The sequence below is a fragment of the Cupressus sempervirens genome, chromosome 9, assembly GCF_028749045.1.
Source record: "Cupressus sempervirens isolate cs-2001-9-10 chromosome 9, ASM2874904v1, whole genome shotgun sequence".
Taxonomy (NCBI): Eukaryota; Viridiplantae; Streptophyta; class Pinopsida; order Cupressales; family Cupressaceae; genus Cupressus; species Cupressus sempervirens.
This window is the reverse complement of record NC_143126.1, coordinates 301460158-301487021: the sequence shown is the minus strand read 5'-3', so window position 1 is coordinate 301487021 and position 26864 is coordinate 301460158. Positions and strand designations below refer to the sequence as shown.

The window sequence follows — 26864 nt, the reverse complement described above, 5'->3', positions numbered from 1 at the left end:
AAAAGAATGTAGGAAGAAGTTTGTGTGGTAAGTGAATTCAGATGTAACATTGGTTCTAGCTGGGGGCAGTTGCCAATAAGGCAAGAACCTTTTAGGTATACTATAATAGTTGACTACTAGACATTATGTTACACAACACCTTTGTACACATGCAATTATTGTATATGTCGATGGTGTAATAGCATTGAATTAATTATGTAAAAAGTAACTTATAGTGTTACTTGCAACCATCAATGTAACTTCTTTGTTCAACAACAAATTGAAGCATATACATATTGTAGTATGTGCTATCCAATTCTGTTAAACTCTGTCTATTCACTCTTCCAACAATGGGTACTAGAATTGTTGGTTCCCAAAACTGTAGATTGGAAATCCAAGAGCTTTGCTTTTGCTTTGATAGGATTACTCAATCAGTTTTGGCCAACGAACGGGAATGTATTCAATTCCCCTGCACTCTAGGCTTCGCTAAACCTAGGCGGGTGAACCTTTACCTTAAAACCTAACCACTTGGTTTAAGGCTTATCTATAGCGAATTTAAACTTTGAAAATTACAAGTTGGCAAAATCTTAAAAAGTTTTTAAAGTAAAGTTTATATAAATGCTTTGATATGATTGAATGTTTATGTAATGAATGAGTTGATGCTTATAAGAATGAAATATATAGATTACTGACTTCAATTATAAATCCAATAATTGCACTTCAATGATTTTAAAAGATTAGTGCCTTTCCTTATCCGAGCAATAGAATTAACCTCAATGAAGATTTTTACGTACAACTTTATGAGACTATCTATTTAAAATATCATCAAGTTCTCTAGAGCTCTACAAAAGATAATTCTTGTATGCAATTCACCATTAGTCTAAAAGGATTTTAACTTCTCCAGCGGAAACCCTGATTAGACATAGATGAGGAAACCCCCATATACTTCACGCCTATCCCTGATAATCAAACAAAGAATGCGATGAAAAATCCAATGCATAAGCTTTGTCAGAATAGTTCAATAATCTTCCTTCTGATCATAAAGGATGAATCCAAACTGTAATTTAAATCTTTATGCCTAAATTTAATATAAACAAAAAAGGGTCTTTTATTTATCATTAAAATATAATATTTAAGTTTAAATTACAAGTCATCCTTTATACTCCTTTTTCCTCCTTACAAACTTTGAATATCTCTTATAATGCTTCTTTTCCGAATGTTTCTTGTTATTTTTTTGTTCAAAATAATATGTCTTCCTTTTATATCATTATTTCTATTAAGAGTCATATCTCATTACCAAGAGGCATATTGCATAGACTTCATAACCTTGTATTAGTCTCTCTTTATTGTATTCATTAAGTCTTAATCGCACCCTTAGTTTATTTTGGACCGCGATAACTACCCTTTGTGATACCATATGAATTACTTTGGACCTTGGATGCCACGGCGCAAGATGATTTGGTAGGGATTTGTCTGCATCTTCTTTTGAAAATGTCTCAGGTTGCTCTTGATACCATGTATGGATCGTGTGAGTTATATAGCCGCATGTTGCACAAATTGTTATCTTCGTCTAGGCTTATGGTTTGCTCGATATCTCAATGGCTTCATTTTAATTCTCACAAATATTGCTCTAGACAACACTGCTGTGCTGACACGGGGACGTGCCCCCCCTGCCCCACTTGGATGTACCAGGGACTTGGGGACTCCATTCCTCCATCCCCAGTGGTGCCACCAGATTCCACCATCTTTGCCGAGGATGGGGGGACATCCTAGTGTTAACCATTTGCTGATTTGACTATTTATGTTCAATGTTTGATGTTCCACTTCAATGCAATGTTCAAGTATTTACTCCTTTACATCTTTATATCTTATATTGCAATAAATCTTTTCATAACTAGCATATTAAGTACCATATGTATAATATATGCAAACCCCCCTTGCTGTCCCTAAATTACGGCCCCTCTGTTCCCCTATCCCAGAAACTTGTACCCCTGTTGTCCTGTCCCCCAGGGTGGTGTAACTATGGTTGACATGTAGGGGGAATTGATATATTCTTGACGGATTTTGGGAGGTGGCTTTTTTAGTTAGTCCCATGCCTGATGATTCTTGCACATGATACTCCTGTAGACATTTTATATGCGACCTATCTTTCTATCAGCTCTTTCATTCATACTCAATACCTTATAGCATATTAGCATATTGTTTGCTAAAATTGGAGTGGTGATTCCATAATCCTAATGATGCGGCAAGATTATTATGAACCCTAGTGTGGGAGCGGAAATCTCATTTCAACCTTTGTTTGCACGTCTGGAACTTACCACCGTCGAATTCTTCTTACACGGCATCTATTCTTTTATCGGGCCTGGTCTTGTGCTCTGTTCTCAACATACTCTTCAAGTACTTGCATCTTTCAGCAGATACAGCACTGCTATAGATACAAATACCTGCTCCTTGAGTTTTCATATGCCATGGTTGTATATGTTGTTGGGAGAACGTAGGAATATTTTATTGATTTGATTTCTGCCATTTTAATCAATGTTTGCTCATGTCTCTGGCTGCTATCCTCAATTTGAACACAGGAATCTTTCACGTTACTCCTGTATAAATAACCGCTGATAAATAAGTGCCAACCACATGTAATCGCTCATTGAGTATGCTGTTTTGAAGAAGCTTGTTCTCATCATTCATATGAAATCACTGCTTTTGTGACCAAGCAAGGTGAGTTGCATCAACATGTCTTCTGTGGTATTATGTTCATCCTAGCTTATTTCTTCAGGATTCCACTGCTGGAGATGGAATTGCTTTATTTGTCTTGACCCAACAAATATCTTCACATCTCTGAATTCCCACTTTCTGAGACAGAGGTGTCTTCGTTCAAGTCCCACACCACTACCAACTAAAACAAAAAAGAATGATGGAGTATCTATGATTGCCTCTATCTTAATATTCTGAATTTCTTCAAATATCCAGTAATCCATACGATGTGGACTGGTATATTGCTGGAGATGTAAGACAGATATATATTCCTTGATTTCTTCAAATTGTTTATTTGCTGGCCCACACAACATTCTTCATATGTGGCATACTATGCACAGTTATCAAAAACATCATCTTTCCATCAAAATATAGTCGTTGCTGAAAACATATCATTTTATGAATTGTCATTTTTTACGTATTTTCATAATGATTTATATATTATCTCCATTTCCATCAACTCCTAGTGATGAGGAATCTTGGATGCTCAACTTTCTCACTGTTTTCTGAAGTGTTAGTTTTCTTTAGAGGCAGGTCCTTCATTTGCATCAAAAGACTGTGCACCATTAGCAGAAGAACTATAAACAGAGTCACTGATCTCTCACCCCATATCTCTTCTTTGTCAGCATGGTCATCAGATGAAGTAGAAAAGAGATTCATCTCTGTTAATCTTTCACCCTTATTTCACAAAATGTGCAAAGATGAAGCCTCTAAAATTAGAGCTCCATCAAGAGTAAGGACACAATAGGACAGGGATACTCAACCAATCTAACAGAGAAGAAGAGTGAAGGGAGAAAGGAGAAATTAATCTACATTTTTGTTGTCAAAGTATATCAAATTGGCTGACTAAGGAGGCAAATCACTATGCAAAAAATGGAGAATTGTTGTCAAATTGCTGTTGTCAGAATAATTGCAGGCTAAACTCAGAAATCTGTCTGTATGAACAGTGTGACTTGGTATTGGAGAGTCCCTCATGATGAAGAGAGTTTTGTTGGAACCACCCAAGGAGAACAACTAGCTGGTAAAGATGAGTCTCTTTGAGCCATTTGTGAATCTAAGGGTTAGTGCTGCTTGCTACAATCGGTATGGTGGACAATGGTAGCTTTGATAGCTCGGTTGATGTGGAAATGTTAAATAAGATAGGTTTGAAGAGAGCAGCACATCTAAATTCCCTACATTGTTTAAATGACTACGACAAAATTATCAGGTGTTGGTAGAAGAATTATGCCTTGTGAGTTGTGGATCAAGTCTTGCAAAGATGAGGTGAGCTGTGATATCATGCCTATGAACATTTGCCATATTGGGCAGACTATGGCAGTTTGATTGAGAAGTTGTACAAAATGGTAGGGAAAAACCTATATTGTTGTCAAAGGTGTGGAGAAATACCCATCGAGTCTATAGAAATATAGGGATGAGGAAGTAAGAATTCAAAGGGAATGCTTGTCATTGGGTATGAGTAATGTATTAAGGATGAAGGAGTTTGGGTATGTGCCAAGAACCATAGAGAGCAATTGAGTGCACCAGTGCGCTGCAAGAAGCGGTGGAATATTTAGATAATATGAAAATTCATATCCAACAATGTACTATATGGACTGCTATCTAGAAGAAGCATAGAGCATCAAATGGATATGATAAACAAGGCCATTTTGGTACCTTATGGAAATTATGGAGATGAACCAATAGGTTCAAGTTGTTGAAAAAGAGTTGGAGATAAATCCAAGAGCTATTAACAAGATTGCCATCAAATACAAAGTATCATTTCCAAAAATAGATGACTTGATGGATTGCTTATGTAGGGCCTACTAGTTCACAAAGATGGATTTGAAATGTGGATCTTACCAAACTCAAATATTAAGGTTATAGAATGATTGCATGAATGGCTAGTCATACCATGTAGATTGACAAATGCACCAAGTACTTTCATTAGGCATATGAACAAATTGAAGTCATTTTGGGCAATTTTGTTATTATCTAAGTGTGCACAGTGAAAAGAAGGAACACCTTAAACAAGTTTTACAAAGGTAGAAAGACGAGAAACTACCTACAAATCTAAAGAAATGCATTTTTATGAAGACAAAGCTGGTGTATGTAGGATATATAATCTGAAGAGGAGGCTAGGAGCTTCATGGCTTGGCCAACTATTATAAGAAGTTTCTTTGCAATTTTAATTGTATTTATGCACCCATCATTGAGATTTTGAGGGTTGATCATTGAAAATTCCTATTATTGAGATCTTGAGGGATAATAGTTGATTATTGAAAATTCTAAGAGACAAAAATAATTGAGAGGAGTTTTGATTTATTAAGGACGTTGATGGAGCCATCTAATGTCCCCTAGTTGGGGTATACTCGAATTTTATCCAAAGTAACAATCCCACGGAAAAACATGTTTACAAATAATAATTAAATGTATGATTGCTATTGAAATTTAAAGTAAATAAGCAATTAAATTAGTATGTCATAGGAAGATATAATTTATAGTTTTATTTACAATAACCAACAATAGTTGAGTTTGAAGAGGAAAGCATGATAAGGTGCCTTTGAATATTGGCCTCAACCAAGCCCAAGATTGTGATACAACATTCCTATAATGTCCCCTATTTCTAGCAATTGGTATCTGATGCGTTGTTAGCCCTTTCCATCATAGTATTGTGGGCTAATTGGGTCTTGCCAGGAGTCTGTATGAGTTTTGACATAGGCATCTTCCCTTTCAAGCAAATCAGAGTCGAGAAAGAAAGGGTTTTTGATACTATTTATAGTAAGTCATTTGGGTTCAGAATTTCCAAGTTTGCAGTATTGGACTTCGAGCGGCTTGCTGAGAGCTTTCTGGCAAGCTATTACATATGGCTTTCTGAGTTGGATAGGTAATTTATTTTAATGTCTGAAGATTAAGTTGTTTTAATAAAGTGACTAAAAAATTTAAAAAGAGGAATTAATAAGTCACTTTATCTTATGAAGTTATATCATTCTCTTAATTGGGAAAATGACAAAAGAGAATTAAAAAATGAAGAGACAGATAAGGGAATATGAAGAGTCATCCTATTGCGCTTAAAAGGGGAAGAAAAAGTTCATTTTCAGCATGCTTGGATATTGATTTGGTTTGGGATTTCTCTGGGAGAAATTAAGGAAGCTTCAACTTCTATTTAGGATCTGAGGATGCAAACCCTAGGTTCTTTTTTAGTGGATTGGATGCAGTACCGATTCATTTTTTGTGGTGAGTTTGTGACGTAGTTCACAGCTGTATTCTAGGTTCATTTCTGATTATACAATCTAACTGTTATCACTGTTTTACGATTGGATTGTTATTGTATTGCTGAATATTATAATGCAATAACATTTTGAGTACTTTCTATGGCCATTTACTAATTAATGTTGCTGCTTTGCATTGCATAATTTATCTGTTTATATTCTAAAAATTATTGTGGTAAAAATTGGGGAGAGAATATCCGACTGGGATATTACAGTGGTATCAGAGCTGGTTTTCCTACTAGCTTGAAGTTATAATAGAGACAAATTTATGGAAGGATTTATTAGAAACATTTTAAGTCGAGAGGAAATTTTTAGAATTTACGAGATTGAGTTCTAGGCATACATTTGTGGGGTTCACCTTTTTAAAATTCTGGAAAGCCATTACAAACCAAAACCTAGAAGCTAGGCGCAATTTCAAGGTTCATGTTCTATTGCTCAAATTCTCATGAAGATTTTGGCAAATATTTTGACCTTTAGTGTATTTCAACTAGGGATTTATATTTGCAATATTAAATTTGGATCGTAGTTATTGAGAGAGATTGGATAGTGAGGCCTGAGAAATTTAAAGAATTATGGTACGATTACATTTCTAATGTTTAATTCCAAAACTTCCGTCTAAGTGGACACATGAAATACTCAGTGGCATTATTATAGTCAATTGTGTGGGAATGTTCTAAATTATTCATTTGCTGTGAATATTTGGAAAATAAATATTGGGAAAGAAAATATTTGTGCCATATATCTCTTGACCTATTGTTAGATTGTTTATGTGTACAAAAGATAATATCCATAGTAACACGGGGATGCATCCCCTGCCCCATGCACCGGGGACATGGGGACTTTATTCCCTCGTCCCTAGCGGTGCGACCAGATTCCACCACCTCCGCCAAGGATGAGGGGACATCTTGGTGTTAACTGTTTGCTGATTTGACAATTTATGTTCAATGTTCGATGTTCCAATTCAATGCAATGTTCAAGTATTTACTCTTTTAAATCTTTATATCTTATATCGCAATACATCTTTTTATAAAAAGCATTTTAAGTACCATATGTACAGTGTATATAACCCCCCCGATCGCCCCTGCCGTCCCCAAATTAAGGCCCCCCTATCCCCTGCCCCAGAAACATGTCCCCTCGTTCCCCCGTACCCCCATCCCCAAGGGCGATGTAACTATGATAATATCTCCAAGTTTTCGATACTCCTATGGTTTGTTATTATTTTATTGCCTTAGCATTAAGAAATATTATATGCAACTACAACCTTGATTGGAGGCAATTCATATATGCCGAGCTGGGATATTATTAAACGTTGGGTTCTTAATGGTCATGAAGTTGAAATATTAAAGTGCAATCATATAATATTCAGACTGTGTGATTATATCTCATTTCTTTGGGTTTGGTCTTAAAAGAAATATTTGGGAGGCTTCGGCAAAATATTTCTCCCAAGCTATTGTTGGAAAAATGTTTTAGTGTGGAGCTGTAAATATTGCAGTATTAGAGATCACTATTTTTGGTTATCGACACTTGGCATAAAAATCTTATATCATTGATGGACCAAAATCCATAGTTGGAAGATATTAATGAGTGCCTGAAATTGTCAATATTCTCTATAGTCTAGGCAAATAATTGTCACGCGAACATTTTATACCAGACATTATTTTTGGCAGCTTATATTATTTCCACAGTAGTGCAGTTAATACAATACTCCTATTGGTTGAATTGGTCTCTTCACATTCCCGTGGAGTTCTTTCCTTGGGAGATGACTCGGTTGATGCAAGGAAGTTATAGAGATAATCACTTGTTCAAAAATTGCAAAGAAGAGAGCCTCCGATGATAAAGGAGATGCTGCAAAAGCTACAAATTGGAGCTAAATATGTGGTGCAAACAATGCAAGAGTAATAGAGGCATTTTCTGGTTGTAAGTAATTGGGACTTAGCATTATTCTGGCATCTAACAAGAATTTTTGGGAATATAGGCATGGAGGATAGTTACTAAAATTTCTTGTAAAGAAGCATCGTTGTAGACAGGAGTCTCTCTCGTTATGAACTTTGCCTTGAAGTTTCATTTGGTTTTAGAAATCGCTGGAAAGATTCATGCCCAACTGTTCGAAGTTGAACGTAGATTGGAAAATATATATATATTGTTGCTGAGTTGTTTCAGAATTTTATAGAGTATTTCTAGGTTTGCAGTATTGGACTTAAAACGTCTTGCAAGCTATCATATATGGCTTTTTGAGTTGGACATGATATTTATTTAAATGTCTGAAGATTAAGTTGTTCTAATAAAGTGACTTTAAATAAAAAAGGGGAATGAATAAGTCACTTTATCTTATGAAGTTATATCATTCTCTTAAGTGGTCGTTGTGAACCTGTTGAAGGATATCTGTAACATCTCGATTTCCCAGGTCTAAAATAACATTTATCATACTCAAAGAATACAGTTATTACTTCGTTTCATAGGAAGACAGTTATATCATTCATGTTCATGTGAATAAAATTTACCATTAAAATCAGTTAGACAAAATCTTTTTAACTATAAACTTGAAATAACTTCAAATGAAATTACTACAGAAATTGAAAACCACATACCTTGAAAAACTGAGATAAAAAATCAAACTAAGGATGCTTCTGCAACCACCTGGGTTAGTCCACAAATACACTATAAAAATTTCATATGATGACTATCATCTACAAACTGCTATCTTAAAATCAAATGATAATTACAAGTAAATACCACTATATGTTAAATTAGGGCATCACATACCACTGTATCAATTAGGGCATTGTTTTACCTTCGGTTCATTTAGGGCTTTTGATACCGCTATCTCACTTAGGGCTTCCGATACCACAGATTTAACTAGGGCTTCCGATACCACGGATTCAAGTAGGGCTTCCGATACCACGGATTCAATTAGGGCTTCCAGTCATCTCTCAATCAATTAGGGCTTCAGATTCCATTCCATCTGAATTGCTTAACTGTGACAGTTTCTCAAGATTAGATAAATACTTATATTCGATATTCATATAAATGAAAACAATTCACAAATCTATCCAGGTGTAAAATAATAATAACAATGAATTTAACTCAATTCAATCTTACCTATTCTTAAATAAAAATGATAATACCTGTTTCTGATAAACAATTGAATGTATAGCTTATCTCTGTTTGACGCAAATCCGACATATTGAGAGGTGAAACATTGTCAAGGGCTTAACCACCCAACCTCGGACCACAACATACCCCCACACGATCTCCAATGAGAAAGACCCTCCCTACCCGGAATTGATAGGGATCATCTTACCATCCACTGGGCATCATGATATATAACACGCCATACGACTTGGCAGCAAGAGATCACCATAATAGGAATATGCATGAGCTATTAATTAATTCATATTAAATGATAAATATTGAAATGTCATAACTGATACTGGTTCATATTATTGATGATTCCTATCTCACACCTCATCACCCATCTTCTCGGCTACACAGCTGGGTGAGTCCTAGGTATCCGGAATTCTTGGAGCAAACGGCTCTAACAATTATTCAAGAAGATTACATACAATCATTATTTCACATTCTGTGGTTATATTCTTTAAAGATCTCAAAATTGACAACATTCTTTGTGAATGAAACATGCATGAGCTAATGCATTAAATATTTTATTGTTTATTTAATTCTGATATCTTTCGAGTTTTGCAGATATCTCTACACCTCCTCACCATATTCAGGCCATCAAGCCGGTGAATCTTGGGTGCTTTCAGATTATTATTCACAAGATGCTTTACACCTTATTCACCACATATTGGCATCTTAGCCTAGTGTAATCCTTGATGTTTAGGTTTAATATCTTCTCTCAAGCAAATATAAATATATATATTAGGATTGATTGAAAAGACAATATTTATGTAAGCGAATTTCAGAGTACTTCTATTGAGTCATCTCACATATATGAATATAAAATGGGTGAGAAAGTCAGCTGAATTTCATGCTTAAAACAATATCATTTTGACACAAGAATATACGACAGACTGTTATGGGCAATATCATATAATAACAAGGAAAAAGTTAGACTTGGAAAAGGGAAAAATATGACATCTTAATGCTTATATCAATTCATAACCACAAGGAAACACGATGTACTGATATTAAAGTACATAAATCTTACATACTAAAAACAAGTTTTACTTTCTATATAAATCAATTGGCTCAAGGGTTAATTGTTTGCCGTCAAGGTACCAAGGAAGGCATAAAATGATTTGCAAAAGTTAGATCATCTTACGTGACTCTCCCTAAATCTAAATCTTGAGAAGAGCCCGCACTGGTATCAACCCATCTATCCTGGCTTAGTGGTTGTGGAAACAATACCGATTTGATTCAAAGTGGAATCATAAACAGAGCCGAACTCAGCCTCTGCAAACAGCTAACAATGAACTCAGAATGCCAAGAGAAAGGAAACTGATGAAGGTGAATGAAACAAAACTCAGAATTACTCTCCTCCCTTTAAACGCATAAACAAAAACGTACGGACGGATGAAAAGGAAAGATTTTGGGTTGCACAGAGGTAAGAGTTATATCTAAGATTCTAAATACAATCAAAGAGACTATAAAAGAGATGCTTGGCTCTTCGGCTACCATCAGTTACAAGAAGCCATTCGAATGCCATTTAAATCGAATTAATAAAATGAAGGAAAATGTGAGGAGAAAAATAAGAAGGAAAAATAAAGTTGAACGATTATACAATCAAATCGTCAAATAGTAAATCAATTTTCATGCCAAGAATTAATTGGTTAAAAGTAAGAAATTATAGTTTGAATATTATAATTCCAAACATTATTATAGTTTTGAACATTATTAGAATCGCTTATTTAAATTATAAAATTATAATGTTGTTAAATTATTTTTATATTTAAATGCACGAATATAAATTATTATCAAAATAATAATGATGAAAGATAAATTACAATCCTTTGAGGGATGTTTTATATTTTAACTTAATTATTTAAATAACTCATGCGGTTCCACAGATGTGTCTTGTTTCAAATTGCTAGGTCCTCTACCTGTCTGCCTAGTGATGGTGATGTCTTGCCTAATTCTTTTCTGATAATGCTTCCACCCCCTTCGACATGCATCCTGCAAGGAGTTTCTCAGTAATTAAATTATAAATTATTTAATCATAAATAATCATAACAGTTAACCTTTCATCTTAATTTCATGAATTCGTGATTAACGATCAACTAACATGTCACCTTCACTTGAAATCATAACGACCAACTATCTTACCATTTCACCAGATTATATCAAATTAAACTGCCAACTGACTTCATGTGAACCTCAACGGCTATATTTCAAGCTAGGTCAAAAATTGGGATGTAACAATATCATTTAGAGGCAGTTGATCAAGCAGAGCAGATTGATGATGAGGATGAGCATGAATAGGAACAAGAATAGAAGGAAGACATTATCACCGAATTAGAGATCAAATTTATGACAAATGTAGGTAAACCTTCATTTATCATAATAGATGCTTGTATAGAGGATCTAAATCAATCAGTTACACCATCAAAACATATGACAACAGTGCCTATTACACCACCTGTTATATTTGAGATAAGAGAGAAGGTGCTTGATACAACACCTATTACGCCCTCTTCATCACTTCAATCATCATCGGCAAGTCACCTTAGTTAGGATAGCTCTAGCATTGTTAAGGAAGATATGGATGAGGATGCTTTAATGAGTATATCACTAATAGCCTTTGCAAGACAAAGAAGAGATCTGAGAAGAAGTCTAAGAAGCATGTCAGAATTTTGGAGCAAGCACTTGACAGATTGCAGAAGACTGTGGCATGTCTAGGTAACAATGTGGTTGATAATTTGACCAGTGTTATAGAAGATTTTGATTTACCCTATACATTGCTTGTAGAATTTGCCAAGGCTAGGGCAGAAATAGAATTCGGAAGAGAGCAATTCTATAACGTATGTGCAAATATTGCAAATGATGTTAAAGTCATAAATGAATGCATTAAAGAGATAAAGGAATGTGTTAGTGAAGGAAAACAAATATATGTTGCTTGCACAAAAATTGTGAAATATGTTGACGATGCCAACAAATACATCAAGAAGGATGAAGAAAAGCTTGAGAAATTAGTTAATGATTTTGCTGCAAAAGAGCTAAGTGTGATTGATATGGATGGAGCAGCAAGTAAACCTTTAACACCAAAGATTGAGATGATGCAGAAGGAGCTAGAGCTAGTGGAGTCTTCTAAGTAGACTTATGAGGCATTCAGGCCACTTGACTTACATGGAGCAGAAATTGCAGCATATGCTATTTGTAGTATCATACAAGTAGTAGAGAATATGAAGAAAACTTGGGACACAGAGTTTGAAATATTAAGAAGGAATTTTGCTGACATCCTAAGGTTAGTATGAAGACTTTTTGGAGCAGTAAGTTTTTGACTAGTATATAGTTTACTCACCTTTTCCATTGATGTCAAAGGGGAACCTAATCAGTAAAAATATGTATGTAAATAGTAAAAAGGCAAAGTACAGTTCTAAAGTAAGGGGGAGTATAGTATGAATATGGTATAATTGGGAATAAAGATGAAAGTTTTGGTATGGAAAATTTTATGGATAGTTTTGTTGTTTTGACACAGTCAAATTTTCACTAAGTGTTGCCATCAATGTGAAAGGGGAAGATTGTTGGCAAGTTGGTAGATACGAATGCATAGATATTGTCATTTATGGAAACACTACATGTAGGTAAGATCACATGAAGTTAAGTATAATTTTGGTTTTCGTTGAGTGTGAAAATTACCCAAGTATGATACAGGAATTCATCAGAGGCACAATTTTAGTCAGTGAGCTTCACTGGATTAATATTAATGGCCACAATTTTGTATTATGATAAAAGAAAGTCTGTAGATAATATAATTATGTTTGTTGTTGTTAAGATAACAACTGGCATATGTTTTGGATTGAAAACATGATGACAGGTCATTATTGCAGAGTACAGAGTATAATGCAGAGATTGAGCATTTTGGCCTAAGGAATTAAATTACCTTGTCAATTCAATTGCTTTGCAATTTAGGGACGACATCCTAGATTTTAACCCTTAGTTAGCATGTTTTGATAATATGTTTTGGATAACTGTTTACATGTTTTATTTGCAAGGCCGAATGAATAGGATAATCTGAAGGGTATATATGGACATTTTGGTTAAGCAAAGTATGCCATTCTGTGGTTATGATATGCAAGCTTTGTGTGTGATAGTACATTGGTATTTTGATAGCTGGATTCAATTAGTTGTTGCATGGGCATGATTAGATGTGAGATAAACAAAGGTAATCAAATATTAAAGATATCACTACAGACAGTTTTCGTAGAGTATCTATTACTCTTGTATAGATTGTATATCATTATATGAGTAGTGAGCTCCATTGTAATACAACTCCTAACATGGTTGAGACCTTTAACAAGGTCTAGTCGTCTAATAAGGACTCATGTACTAATTGTATGTAATAGACACTTAACAGGGTCAACACTCCCAATAGAGTATTTTCATACTAGTGCATTTATTGTGGGTGCCGTTCCCACCTAGGTTTTCCCTAGTTAACAAATCATGTTGTTATTAGTTTCTTGGTGTTGTGTACGTTTCAACTTATTTATTTATGCATTTATATGGTTAAGAGCTGAAATATATAGTTGGGATAAAAGTGTTGGAATACTAATTCACCCCCCCATTCCTCCTCTTAGTATTCTCTATTTCTAACAAGAATATCCCATTCCCTATCAATGGGCAATTCCTAAAGCATTACTTCTAAACCTAGGACTTCTTTTAGAGTCCTCTTTACATAGTTAGAGTAGGTTTCCTTTTAGTCGTCTTAGTTTAGGAGGTTCTGGGAGCCAGGTGGCCAGTTTTCCTTAAGTTATTTGACTTGAGATCTTTTGTGGCTCCCTCCTTAGTGTTTAGGTGTAGTTTGGGTTGTCTTAAGAGTAGCTTAGTTTTCTTAGGTTTAGGCGTTTTAGGTTTAGTTTGTTGTAGTTTAAGCATCCTTGCTTTAGTAGGTTAGGTTTGAGAGGGATACCATTTGTGAGTAAGGTGATGTATTCTTGACACGCTCTACATTTCTCCCGATGATTGTGTTCAGACTATTTTGTGGATGTCTTTTTGCAAGGATCTCTTGAATTGGAAATTGTTCCTAATAACTCATCTTTCGAAAAGAATTTGTACTGAATTTGGATCAGAGTCATTCGTTTTGTCGGGAACACCTGAGTCTTTCAATTACAACATTTTACTCACTCAATTGCTCTGAGTCATTAGAAAGTTCTCAAGGTGAAGTTGAAATTAGTGAAAACTATACGCTTGCTTTAGTGCCACTGTGGTTTCTCCGAACCCATTATAAGCTTCAATGCTTGTAGGCGAAAATGGAATTTGAAAAAGGAAAGAGAAGCAATATCAAAGGAAAAGGAAAGAAAAATGCAAAATCAGAAAATAAAAGAAAATCAATGCATTTTGGGTTTAGGTGTGCAAATATCTATACTAGTGTTATTCAATAAGAATCACTAAAACTAGAGCAATGTTTGTGGTGAAATCAGAATGATAACCTTGTCGGGGCTATGGACGCCTGATTGGCAGTGAGGCTCTATCCAGGATGCTTTTGGAGTACGGATATAAAAATAGCTAATTATGATGGATCTAATAAGCTTTTGAGGTTCTTATTGAGTGGGGAATAAATGCACTTGCCCACATGTGGGGAACAACATTACAATATGGATTGGTTTGAAGGAAACAATTCTAAAAGATAAAGGAGCTGGAGTTAGAGTAGAAACTAAGGAATGGCACCCCCAATTTACTTGGAGAAGCAAGGGGAGAAAGTTAAGATGAGGAATGCTAAGAAAACGTTCAAGGCCTATGTGAAGTAAGATGATTTTGCTCCCGTGAATGCTTTCTTTTCATCTAATGCTGACCTTTATACGAAGAGGATAAGGTAATGATTTTTTGACCTTGGTGCAGGAATTTGCTTTTTCCTGCACAAATACAAATATTGTAATTTTTCTTCCTAAGTAATGAAAGGGAGCTACCCCCATACTAGTACACACACACACGGATGAACCCAAAGGGAACCCACCCTTAAATAATTTTAATTGAACTCGTGAATCCGAATCTTGAACCAAATCCGATGCTGAACCAGGACCAGCAACTTAGTGCTAGATTCAAGATGTGTCAGCAAGGCTGAATATAAACCACAACCATGATTTTAAGATACCTTTGGCATATTGCACAGTAAAACAAATTATGTCATTTAACAGTTGATTTTAAGATACCTATTACATGCATGTACCATGTGGCTACATGCATGTACACATACAAGCAAGCAAAGGCATGAATGCAGATGCTTGCACACACAGGTGCAGGAACACAAACACACAGATGGTGAAGGCATGTACATCTAAGGAAATTAAACTCTGAAAATCTGTTAGATGTTTAGTTACTTCTCAACATAATGAACTTTCTGCACATCTACAAACTAATCGGTTCTTGGTGCTAAAAGTTTCCATAAAATAATACTATTGGGTGTTTTCCAACATAGAAGTGTCTATCTTCTAGTCTCTAGCATATGTCATAATCTAATGGTGTCTTTATGATTTTGTCTATTAACTATGTTGTTTACAAACACATTTGAATGTTTATTTCCTATTCTTAATAATCAGCAGATAATATAGCTTGTGTATTATTATTTATTACATTCCTTTGTTTAAAGATGCTTTTTGTAATTTGACCTCACGCCTTTTGGATTTTCTGAACAGCTTTATTCTCCGGGTGTGTTGGCTATTGGAAGCAGTTTGAAGGGTGAAAATTCGTATTCTCATCACCTTGATTCTGATGTAAGCACTGAACAAGAACTTTTTTGGATTCTTGTGGCAAATTGGTTAATTTATTTAGCTAAATAAACTCGGATGAGTTGCAGAAACTAAATGTAATTTTGTTCCTGTGATGTTAATTTGTTATTGAACTTATCTATTATATCTAATATTTTATATATTTTTGCATGCTTGTAAATTAGGTAGGTGTTTCTGTTGTGGATCGCTTTACTTTCTATACCCTGGCTTTCTTTGAGAAATTGGATATGTATGACAATTCATCATTAAGCAGGTACATTTTATATATTTGTTTTATTTATTTAAAAAATGTTTTCCTTTGTCTTTGGATTCTTTTATTTTAATAATTTATTGTTGTAGTAATCATATTTTTGTCTTAGTTATGGTTTACTCAATGTATAACCCCTGTTATGTTAATGCTTTGTTGGCTTGTGGAAGTTAAAATAAAAATAGTTTCCTGGTAGTTGGTGATTGTTGTTGTTACTTGGCAGCTGTTAGGGCCTTCAAACTTTATATTGATCTCCCTAGTTAGAGAAGAGGCCACATGTTGGAATTGCTCCCTGAACTACAATTTTGTATTAGAGTACATGAAAGGAATAAAAGCAGTTGATGATATTATTTTACAACTCGTGCTATAATTTTTTTTATGTATTAAACCTGTCTACCATGCAATAGAGTTCATCAATTGAATAGTAATTACAAATCGCAGTGAAGTCTTTACTGGCTATTTTAGAAAATATAAATAGCAAATATATATTTTTTCTATGACTCAGAATTCTCAAATCCATAACAAGCAACATCAGCATAGATCAATTTTCTAGACATTTTATTCATAAACTGTAATTTTTGTAAAAAGCTTTCAAAACGAATACAATGGCTCTGTACAATCTTTAATTACTGTTCTATGTTATTAAAACTTCACAGAAAAATTATAAATGCATCCTCTTCAGATTGTCACAGAAAGTACAGCCAGGCATGAACCTATTTGTGGTCCCCACCTTGTCTGAGCTGCAGAATCAATTATTCCTTTCTCTTGCTCTTATTTTGCATTCTATAATCCATCAACATTCCTAAGGTTAAGAGAGAAGAGGTGAAATATATTATATTTATGACAAGTAATATGCACATACACAAATTCTGTAGCCATAGTAGTAGAGCCAGGCTAGGCTAGGAGCCTCAGGCACCAGCAGTGTGACTTAGGTGAAGCTGTTGCAAAAAAGCCACTTGGACCAAAGATGGACTGGCCACAAAGGGGCCATTAGCTCAATGGTAGAACATTTCATCAACAAATGAAAGGTCCTTGGTTTGAGTCCACTGGTCCATACGAGTTGTAGCTCAACATGTGGTAGTGGAGCCAGGCTAGGAGTGCCACGCATCTACAAAGTGGGTTAAGGGGGCTGTTGGAACTTAGACACAGCTTGACTAGAGATGGATTGGCCACAAAGTAGCTAGTGGCTTAGTGGAAGATCACTCCAGTAGCAAATGGAAGGCCCTAGGTTCGAGTCCTAGACAGTCCATGAAAAGCTTAACAATATGGATGAGAATTAGAAGGACAACGTGGAGAAGATGGCTTAAGTTTAGGCTATTGAGGCTGTTGGAGTGAATGGATGTGTGGAGGTAGTGTTGTTGAATGGAAGCCTGAACTTGGCTTTGATGCCTCATGGGGCATTCATTAAAATGCATAGAATATTCTGAAAAAAACACTGTGACATTAAGAAAGAAGATCAATAATTGTGAGACCTGCCAAAACTTATTGCTTTACTACCTTGATTGGTGTGAACTAAATAGGCACATATGGTAGATGATCTAATTATATTTTTTGTTGTGCTTCTCAACACTCTCTTAATGTTTGTTGTATCTTTGATGTAACAACTCAACTATACTTCTTAATTAAATAGGAAAATAAAATTTCTCTTGCAAGGAAAGGAAAATATGTTTAACATCATGACTCAAATAATTGCATTTCCATTTCCTCTGAACATGAATAATGAATATAATTTACTATCTAAAAGTAGTTATGAACTAACTTCACATGGAACTTAATTGAACCATTTTATCCCATTACTGTAAAAACAATAAGAAATTCAGTAAGGAATAGAACATTTTGTTGGGTGGATATTTTGCAACCGACAATTTTTAGGTAAAATCCAGTTGCAAAATAGGATGACTAGCCACAACGTGTGAGACAGAGTCTCTCCTACCTTAAAGGGAAGGCTCTCCCTTCTCATCGTTCCTTGGATCAACTCAAGGTAGCAAGAAGTTGAGAGATTTTGTAAAGGGGTGTTACCAATATTCTTTCCTTTTAACTTTCAGGAAAGAATCCACTTACTCGTGGAGCGAGTAATGGGCAAGGTGAAATCTCTAACTACACTTCTATCTAATAGCTAGAAACGGTGATATCGATAAAGCAACACCAACTCAAAGGCTAGTTGAAAGTGTACTGATTTGGCTCTAAGTCCAATCGTAATTCTGTATGAATAAGCTTTACCGTTGGGGCACAAATACTTCTAGAAGTAAAGATATCCTAATTATTTTGTGAAGCAAGAAAGAGATATAAGCTATAGACAAAGCTTTTAGTCTCTATATCTCAACAACCACTCCCAGTCAGTGCTTTGGCTCTGATTGCTTCCTAATTCTTTTTATACTCAACTATCAAGAATGCAAAAAACAACACGTGAACCAAAGACAAGAAATGCAAATCACAGTCAAAGCTTCTAACTTGCACAAGTAACAATCTCACTTAATCAAAGTTAAGTCTTAATTGATTCTTTGTATTCACTTTTCTTTCAAAATGGCGCTACACAATCAAAGTTATGCTTGCACAATTTCTCCAGAGCTCTCTTGCATACAATAAAGGATAAATTTTTACAATGAGAGGGCACTCCTTTATATAGGCAAAGGCGTTGAGAAAATGATGAAGGAAAAAGTGGGAACAACTCAACCAATTTTGACCGAGTCTAATTAAAAGAGAAATTATTGGATTACATGTCATTACACATGCAACTTGTATTACACGTTATTACATAATTTCATGCAATACATCCTATTTGATCTACAAACATAAAAACAAAATAACAATCTTAAAGATTGTTCTTTAGTGCTTTGAATTTGATGATAACATCACACATTGTACGAAGATCAAAAATCTCCATTGTCTTTGATATGGCTTCCATTCTAACTACATCGGCATATGCTGATTTCACAACCTTGGAATTTGCTGCTTGCGAATCTTGCAAGTGCTTTGCCAAAGATTTATACAAGGCAAATTTGTTCATTGTGCGAGAACCAAAATCCTCAGAATCTAAATCAGCAATGGCCTTGATTGTATATCTTGTTGTGATTTCTTCAATTGCAACCAAGTTATCATGTTCATCAAGAACTTGACATCGCATTTGTTCCAAATCAGACATGTTTCCAGTTTCTATCACTTGACAATCTCCAAGGTTGTCTGCAGCTTTGTTATCAGTTTTCTCAATGTCTTCTTTGTAGCCCATAAGTCCTTGGCACTTGTAGAACATTTCACAAGATGGAAGAACATCACATGTGACCATGGCGCCTAAATCAGATTTGGCAACTTCATCCCAGTCATTCAGAATCTCTCTTAGGTTGTTAGCTTCTTGACTTAAAGATGTAATTAGGTCATGTAGCATGCATTCAATACCCCTGATACGTTCAAGGACTTTGACCGTATCTGTAATGACCTATACCCTTTCGGAAATGACTCTTCGAACCAAGATTTTGCAACTTCCACTATCGTTTTTTCATTGGTGTCTAAGTTGTAACAACTGCATTTTGTGAAGACTTTTGCTGAATGATTTTATTTAAGTGAACAACCTCCTATTTCAATTGATTTTTGATTTTTCTTTTGTCATAACTCATGGTTACTTTTTGACACATTGGCAAGTGCATCTTGTGCATCTTGTAAACTACCTAGTTGTGACTGCTTTCCAAATTCTACTTTAGTGAACTTGTTATCAGAACGATTAAGTTCCTCCATTGGCTTGTTTACAAATGGTTTAACAACTTCTACAAACTTAGTCTTTTTAGAATCAACTATGATTCTAGAAACAATCTTATTTTTCAAAGATTTAGACTTAGTTTTTTTTAGTGGAAGGTCATCTGGGGGTACCACAACCTTTGTTCTTTTCATTGTAATCTTACTCAACCATGTAGGCAAGCCGAAACTTTCATCTTTGGAAGAAGGTACAGTGGAGACCATTGGCATTGACCTTGATTGTATCTCCATTGTAATTGAGCATGACTTAGTTTGCACAGTGGAATTCATGGGTTCATGATAAGAAGATTCTGTCATGAACAACTCAAAGCTAGTCATGGAAGTGTCAAGTTGGGAAACTTGACCCTCTGTGAAGATTGGAAAATCGTCAACAACATTTCTGAGAATTTTGCGTTGCTCAGCTGTTAGAATGGAAGGCCTTGTTGAAGATATAGGAAGTGCGAATGTATTTACTTCCGATGATGGAATAGGAGGTGTGAGGACTATAGAAAATGAATTTACATTATCATCAATTACACCCAAGAAAGTTGTCCCCCGGATGGATGGTCCCTGATTACGAGTAAATTGTAGAGGAAATATGATCATGACTTCTCCTCCTTCTTCATCCTCTTTATCAGATTCTTCATTGAATTCTTCTTTTGATTTTTGAGCTTGCGCAGGTTTTTGAGGTGTTTTAAATACTTTCCCATCTTTCAATTTGAACTTGAGGGATTTCTTCATATCGGAGGAGGATGCACCATCTTTACCCACAACTTCTAATTGCAACTTTCTCCCAAGTGGACCGAAGCTCCCACAATCTACCCCCTATCTTAGGATTTACCTTTTGAAACCTTTGATTTTCAACAATTTGTTGGTGTTTGCCTAAATAGATTGAAATTGATCAAGGATAGAAGTGCTTCCTTTTGTTGCCATTGTATAGAAAAATGACATTCTTTGTCAAAACCAGTCTGATGATATTCTGGATCAAGAACATTGCCATCATCTTCAATTTGAAAATTAGATGGACTTTCAAGCATATTCAAATCAACAACCTGCTGCAAAGTTAGCCTGCAATAGTCCATCTTCATAATATCCAACTCTGTCCGCATATCAATCCAAACATCTTCTATGCGATGAACATGAGTGAATGCCCTCTTAATTCTTGAATTCATTCCACGATAATCAAAGTCATATATGGCCTTGAACTTCTTCAATGTGATCAGCTGAAGTTCCATTTCCATAACCTTAGCTTTGTAAACTGAATTGATCGTATAATGACCAATTGCCAAAGGCTTAGTAAAGGTGATTCCAAAACCTAGCCTATGTAGAATGTTTTGATCACATTCTACCTCCATGAGTTGTCTGGGCAACTCCATTATAATGATTATGGCCAACTCCATGAGATGTCTATAATGCAAGATAAGTATGATTATGGTCAACTCCATTCTAATGATTATGGCCAACTCCATAAGATGTCTATAATGCAAGATAAGTATGAATTAATGAACAAAATTGAAAGTGTCCACTTGCTGTTAATGATCCAAAAATAGAGGAAGAAGCTCCATCTTTGAAAAATTCCAAAACAAACTTTGATTTCTTCCAACTTTTAATGAGGAATAATTAATGAGCTGCAAAAGAGGTGTTTTTCATGCCAAAGCCCAAAAATGTGGTCAACAACCTCCAATGCATGTAGCGTTTTTTGGCAAAATGCATGTGTAGAACCCATTTTTGATAAAAGTGTGGTTTCAATAGGGCATTACATGCAGCGTTTTTCACCTTAGAGTGCAAAACCGTGAGCCTCAATGGCATAAACAATGATCAAAACTTTAAATCGACCCTTACTTTGGCAAAAACGTGGGTTCTAATGGCACAAATCTGGGCATTTTTGACCAAAATGTGGCTTCAAATGACATTAAAAGAAATATTTTTTGCAAGAGAAAACAAAGCCTAAAGCATGAGAATGCATGGAAATGCAAAAACGCCCCTAGAGGAGAAGATTTCAAGATTTTTCATGGAGAGATCTGGTTTCTACATGCAAAAATGTGGATTTGGAGAGCATATGCATAGGTCAATTTTGCCCTTAAAAGCAAAAATGGGTTCTAGAGAGGCAATAACATGTATTGACAAGTTCAAACGCACTCTAGAGGTGCATATGCATGTTTTAAAAAAGACATGTCTTTGGCTTTTTTTTACCCAAATACACTCTTGAGGTGCATATGCATAATTTAAAAATATGCAAAGCGGTAAAAAATGTGGTCTTGGGATGCAAGAGCATTTTTTAGAACATGTAAATGTGCTGGCCTTTGTTGAACGCACTCTTAGAGTGCATATGCATGTTTTAAAAAAAATGAAATATGCTTGACTCATTCTTGGGAGGTCATTGCATATTTTGAATCAAAGGCATTTACATGCTTTTAGTTCAAAAGCTCACTCTCTAGATGCATTTGCATATTTTAAATGAGTCTAAAGTTAAAATTGCACAACTTAAAGTGATTTAAATTTGCACATGTTTATTTAATTTTGGATGAAATATTACTTATTAGGCCATAAATAATATTTACACTATGTTTTATCATATTGTGTGCAAATATTATTGAAAAAGTAATATTTACTAGGTTATCTCAATTGAAAAACTCAAAAATAAAATTAAACTATATAGTTTATATAGTCACTTAAGTGAAAAAAAAAAAAAAAACTCAACTTAAAAACATAACATAAAGTGCTATATAGTTACTTTAAGTGAAAAATTAAATGATAAAATAACTTAAAAACATAACATAAAGTGTATTTAAGTTATATTTTTCAAAAAGTGAATGTCAATTTCAAAATATAACATGATTTTAAATCATGCAGTTGCACTTGGAGAGTCCACCTTTTGGGCACTAAAATGGTCATATCTTTTGATTGCCAACTCTGACTAAGGTCTAAGATAGACTAAATCGAAGGGAAAACCGAAAGCAATGCTTTGAACAAAAATAAAAGACTAAAAGCTAACAAACACAAACTTAAAAAACAAGGAAAAGGACGTTGAAGGCTTCAAAAATCAAGCAAAGGCTCGACAAACAAAAAAACAAAAAAGACTTGATGAAAGCCTTCAGTAAAAGAATTCGTTACGTGAATTGGATTTGATTGATCAATCAACATTAACCAATTGAATAACAAATCCAACTCAGAGAAATGCGAAACTAGTTTAAAAAAGTTTCGTATTGTTACCTGAATTTTGTGGTGACAAAATGCAAGACAACACATTTAATTACCATATGAAAGTAAACTAACATATTGTCAATAAGAAGCGTAATAGTAGAAATTAACTTCCAAAATTAAATATATAGAACTTGAACGTGATGGTTAAATTTCATTGTGCTTCCGTAGCTTCTATCTACCATAGGATGAAAGAGTTTCATCAAGGGTTTTTGCCACCTAACCTTGGATCTTTTGATTGTGACCTTACAGTCACCTGCACGACTTCCACATGGAAGTAGCCTAACCCTTCCTAGGGGCATGCAATTACAGCTTCGACTTTCTTACCATCCAAGACTTGGTGTAGACCCCATAACTGTCCTAGCCAGTTATCCTATAGACATCTTCACCTACTAGGGTGACCTTCCTAGCTAGACACTGCCCTCCTGGTTCTAGTGATTGATGGGTACTACCCATAGCATAGTACTGCCTTGGCTAAGGTTTTGAAGGTACAAGCACAATCCCTGTGCGTCAATGTCACCACCATACTTGTCATGATTCACATAGACCCTTTACTTAGATATCCGCATCCTAATGGCCCTCATTGTTTATAAGAGATCACATTTCTCAATCTTGACCAGTACACATTCCCTTCCCATGGCAACATTTAGTTGGTAGTATATCTGTTCCTAGTTATACAAACAAAGTTGTACTCCTATCAGACAAGTCACTTGGGCAAGATGGTGGACAAGTTCTTTACTTTGGACAACTTAACCTTTAGTGTCATTAAAGGTGTGTCATACAGCAAACGGTTTCCTATCCCACATAAACTTTAATGCACAAGGATTACTAGCAAAAACTATAAGATCCAACTTGATTAAAAAGACAACTCTTCCCTGATATGGGTGACCAGTTTTTTGAACTGGTAACTACCTAAACATGTCTGAAAGGTTCGATCTCTGTTCAAACTTCAAAAATACAGGAATGTATGTAAAAGAAATGTTATTTGCATACAGTCGAACATTCTTTTCCTATTATGAATTGTGCAGATTGATGCTATCTTTGGAACTGTTCTAACTTCTTTGAAACAGAGTAATACATAACAGCGAATGGATTATCCCATTGAATAGAAGCATGATAAACTCTACAATCTTTTCTATTTATTACAGAAAGAGATAGATAAAAGGATCAGACCATGCTCATTATTATGACCGATAAGTTTAATACCAAGGATCAAAATCAATCCACATTTAAGCAAGTAAACAATGAGAAGAGCATGGGAACAAACAATCCACTTTTTTTATACAAGTAAACAATGTGAAGAAAATGGGATTGAACAATCCTTATTAACAAAAATGGCAATGGCACAACAAGGAATCGAAGGTTCCATAAAATAAAGAATAAGAACATGAAATTGTTTGGGTTCATCTGTCTTTAACTGTAAAGCAGTGATTGCTAAAGCTTCTGCTAATAACAACAGCAGAAGAAAGCAGATTCATGCCTGAAAGTTTAGCTGGAGTCCAAACTGATAGAAGTGCAAAAAGAGACAATGCTTGCGAAACAAACTTATTTACCAATGCTGGTTGAAAAATCCCACCAAAAAAATATCGTGCAGAATGCAGGAATATCAATTGAAATATGAGATTGCAGAGACAGTTTTCACCCACACCCTTGCTCCTACAAGAATGAGCTACCAAAGACAAAACTCTCACAAAAGAGGTCAATGGCAAGATGCAACTCCTTGCCTGCAGTGGTAAGATAAGTTACTCTTGCTACCCCACTCAATCCCTCCAAGAATCTCTTCAATCACTGAACCAAAGGAGAGAGTGTTTATAAATTTCTATTTCTCTCTTCATGAAATTGGCTCATCTATATATATATATATATGTATGATTGGGGGACATGCCATGAAGGGACATGTCTCCCAATGCTGAGCCACGTCCATTCTATTAAGAAGTAATTGATAAAATACTTGGTTGTTATTAACATAGACTGAGAGGTCTTTATATACAAAAGAATAAAGCGATGTTTTCTTAGGAAACAATCGTAAAGAACAGACATATTCTATTCTAGCTAAAAGAAAGCTGAAGAAAGCTAACATATAACTACAACTAACATTCTCCTTGTTTCCCAGGACCTCAAACCTTTGATGATTTCTCTGAATGCTATGATCCTTAATAACAAGAGGGATGAAGTCATTTGGGGAGATAACTCTAATGGGCATTACTCTGTTGCTTCAGGTTATTTTTCGATGTAGGATAGAATGGAGAAACCCATCTGGGCTAAAGCCTGGATTCCTGGTCTTACCCCAAAAATTAGCATATTCTTTTGGCTTCTTCTCCAAGACAAAGTTCTTACCTTGGATAACTTGGCTAAGAGAGGTCAGATTATCCCTAACAAGTGCAGCCTTTGTAAGCAAGATTTGGAGACGGTTAACCACCTTTTTATTCATTGTCCCTACTCTTCTGAGGTTTGGAATCTTTTGACCAGGGACTATGGGGTTAGTTGGTGTATCCTGACAAACATCCAAGAGTTCTTCGGACAATGGAATAGTGTGCACATCGGAATGAAGAATCAGATGTTATGCTCCTGGTCTCTTCTGCATTTCTATTGGGGAATATGGAAAGAGCGAAATAATCATAGCTTCAGAGACAGGGAATCCCCAACTTTTGTTATTGCAGAAAAAATCGAAGGATCAATGAAGGAGAATTTTACGATTAGAAAGGGAGGAGACATTGAAGGAGGAAACAACATAGAAAAGAAAAAGGACAAGGATAGGAAAAGACAGGAGGCTAGGTCGCTTTTCCCCCCTGAAGACTGGTATAAAGCCAACTTCGATGGGGCAGCCAAAGGGAATCCTGGTCTTGCTAGCTTTGGAGGAATTATCAGAAACAATCATAGGGGCGGCGTTGCTGCTTTTTCTTACCCTCTTGGGACTCGGTCGAACCATTTTGCTGAGGCCAATGCAGCTTGTCACATTGTTAAATTGGCCCTGGCTTTTGGGATCGAGAACTTTTGGCTGGAGGGAGATTTTTTAAATATTATTAATTGTTTAAATGGTCAATCTTTGCCCTCTTGGACTATTGCGAATGTGGTGGAGGAGATCAAATCTGACCTGGGCAAATTTAAAAAGGTCCTCCACATCAGCCATGTGTATAGGGAGGCCAACTCAGCTGCGGATTGGTTCGCAAACGAAGCAGTAATCAAAAATATGGCGATGACGTGGCATAACGGCGACAACTTTCCAGGGGTTGCGAAAGATTTAATATTGCTGGATTGTATTTAGGGAAGTATGAAGGCAATCTATTATTAATTATGGTAAGATTTATAAGATTGCATGTTGGACAAGGCGTAAATGAGAATCGTGCGAAGGTATTAACTTTCCATCATATCGAGTACGTGTGGCACGCTTTATGGGTCGATTTGCCTTCTACCATCATATTTGCCAAATGTAAAATTTTTTTTGGGGTTCGAAATTTGAAGGAAGCTGAAGTCTGTGAGAGAACAAGGTGTAGGTTTTTCGAACTAGAGGACATTATGGTTGGGGAAAGAAGTAGGAAGGAGCCGATGGGGGAGGCGGAAAAATGGAGGAATAACTCGAAGGTCTGGCATAAGCTGGAGAAGGGTGGTATTACGAGATTCATAGAAAAACTCCATGGATTCGATAATGAGATCACTAAGATTATGGTGAAATCTTGGAAGGACGGGCATGTTAAAATCAACGGGGTCACACATTAGGTTAATGTGGAATTGATTGCCCAGGTCATGGAGATCTCCTTGGAGGGGATAAATTTTTTCAGAGACAAGAAAATGTCGGCTAACGCAGTC

General features: G+C 35.4%; 1 protein-coding gene across 2 annotated transcripts in view; it reads left to right on the top strand.

Moving 5' to 3' along the window:
• The window catches only part of LOC149538597 (Peptidase C13 family), a 100742-nt gene that overhangs the window by 28678 nt on the left and 45200 nt on the right, over positions 1-26864 (top strand). For both annotated transcript variants that reach the window (XM_089799908.1, XM_089799909.1), the window contains exons 6-7: positions 15791-15868; positions 16048-16136. In XM_089799908.1, the coding sequence (XP_089656034.1) occupies positions 15791-15868; positions 16048-16136 (167 nt within the window). The remainder of the gene's footprint in view (positions 1-15790; positions 15869-16047; positions 16137-26864) is intronic.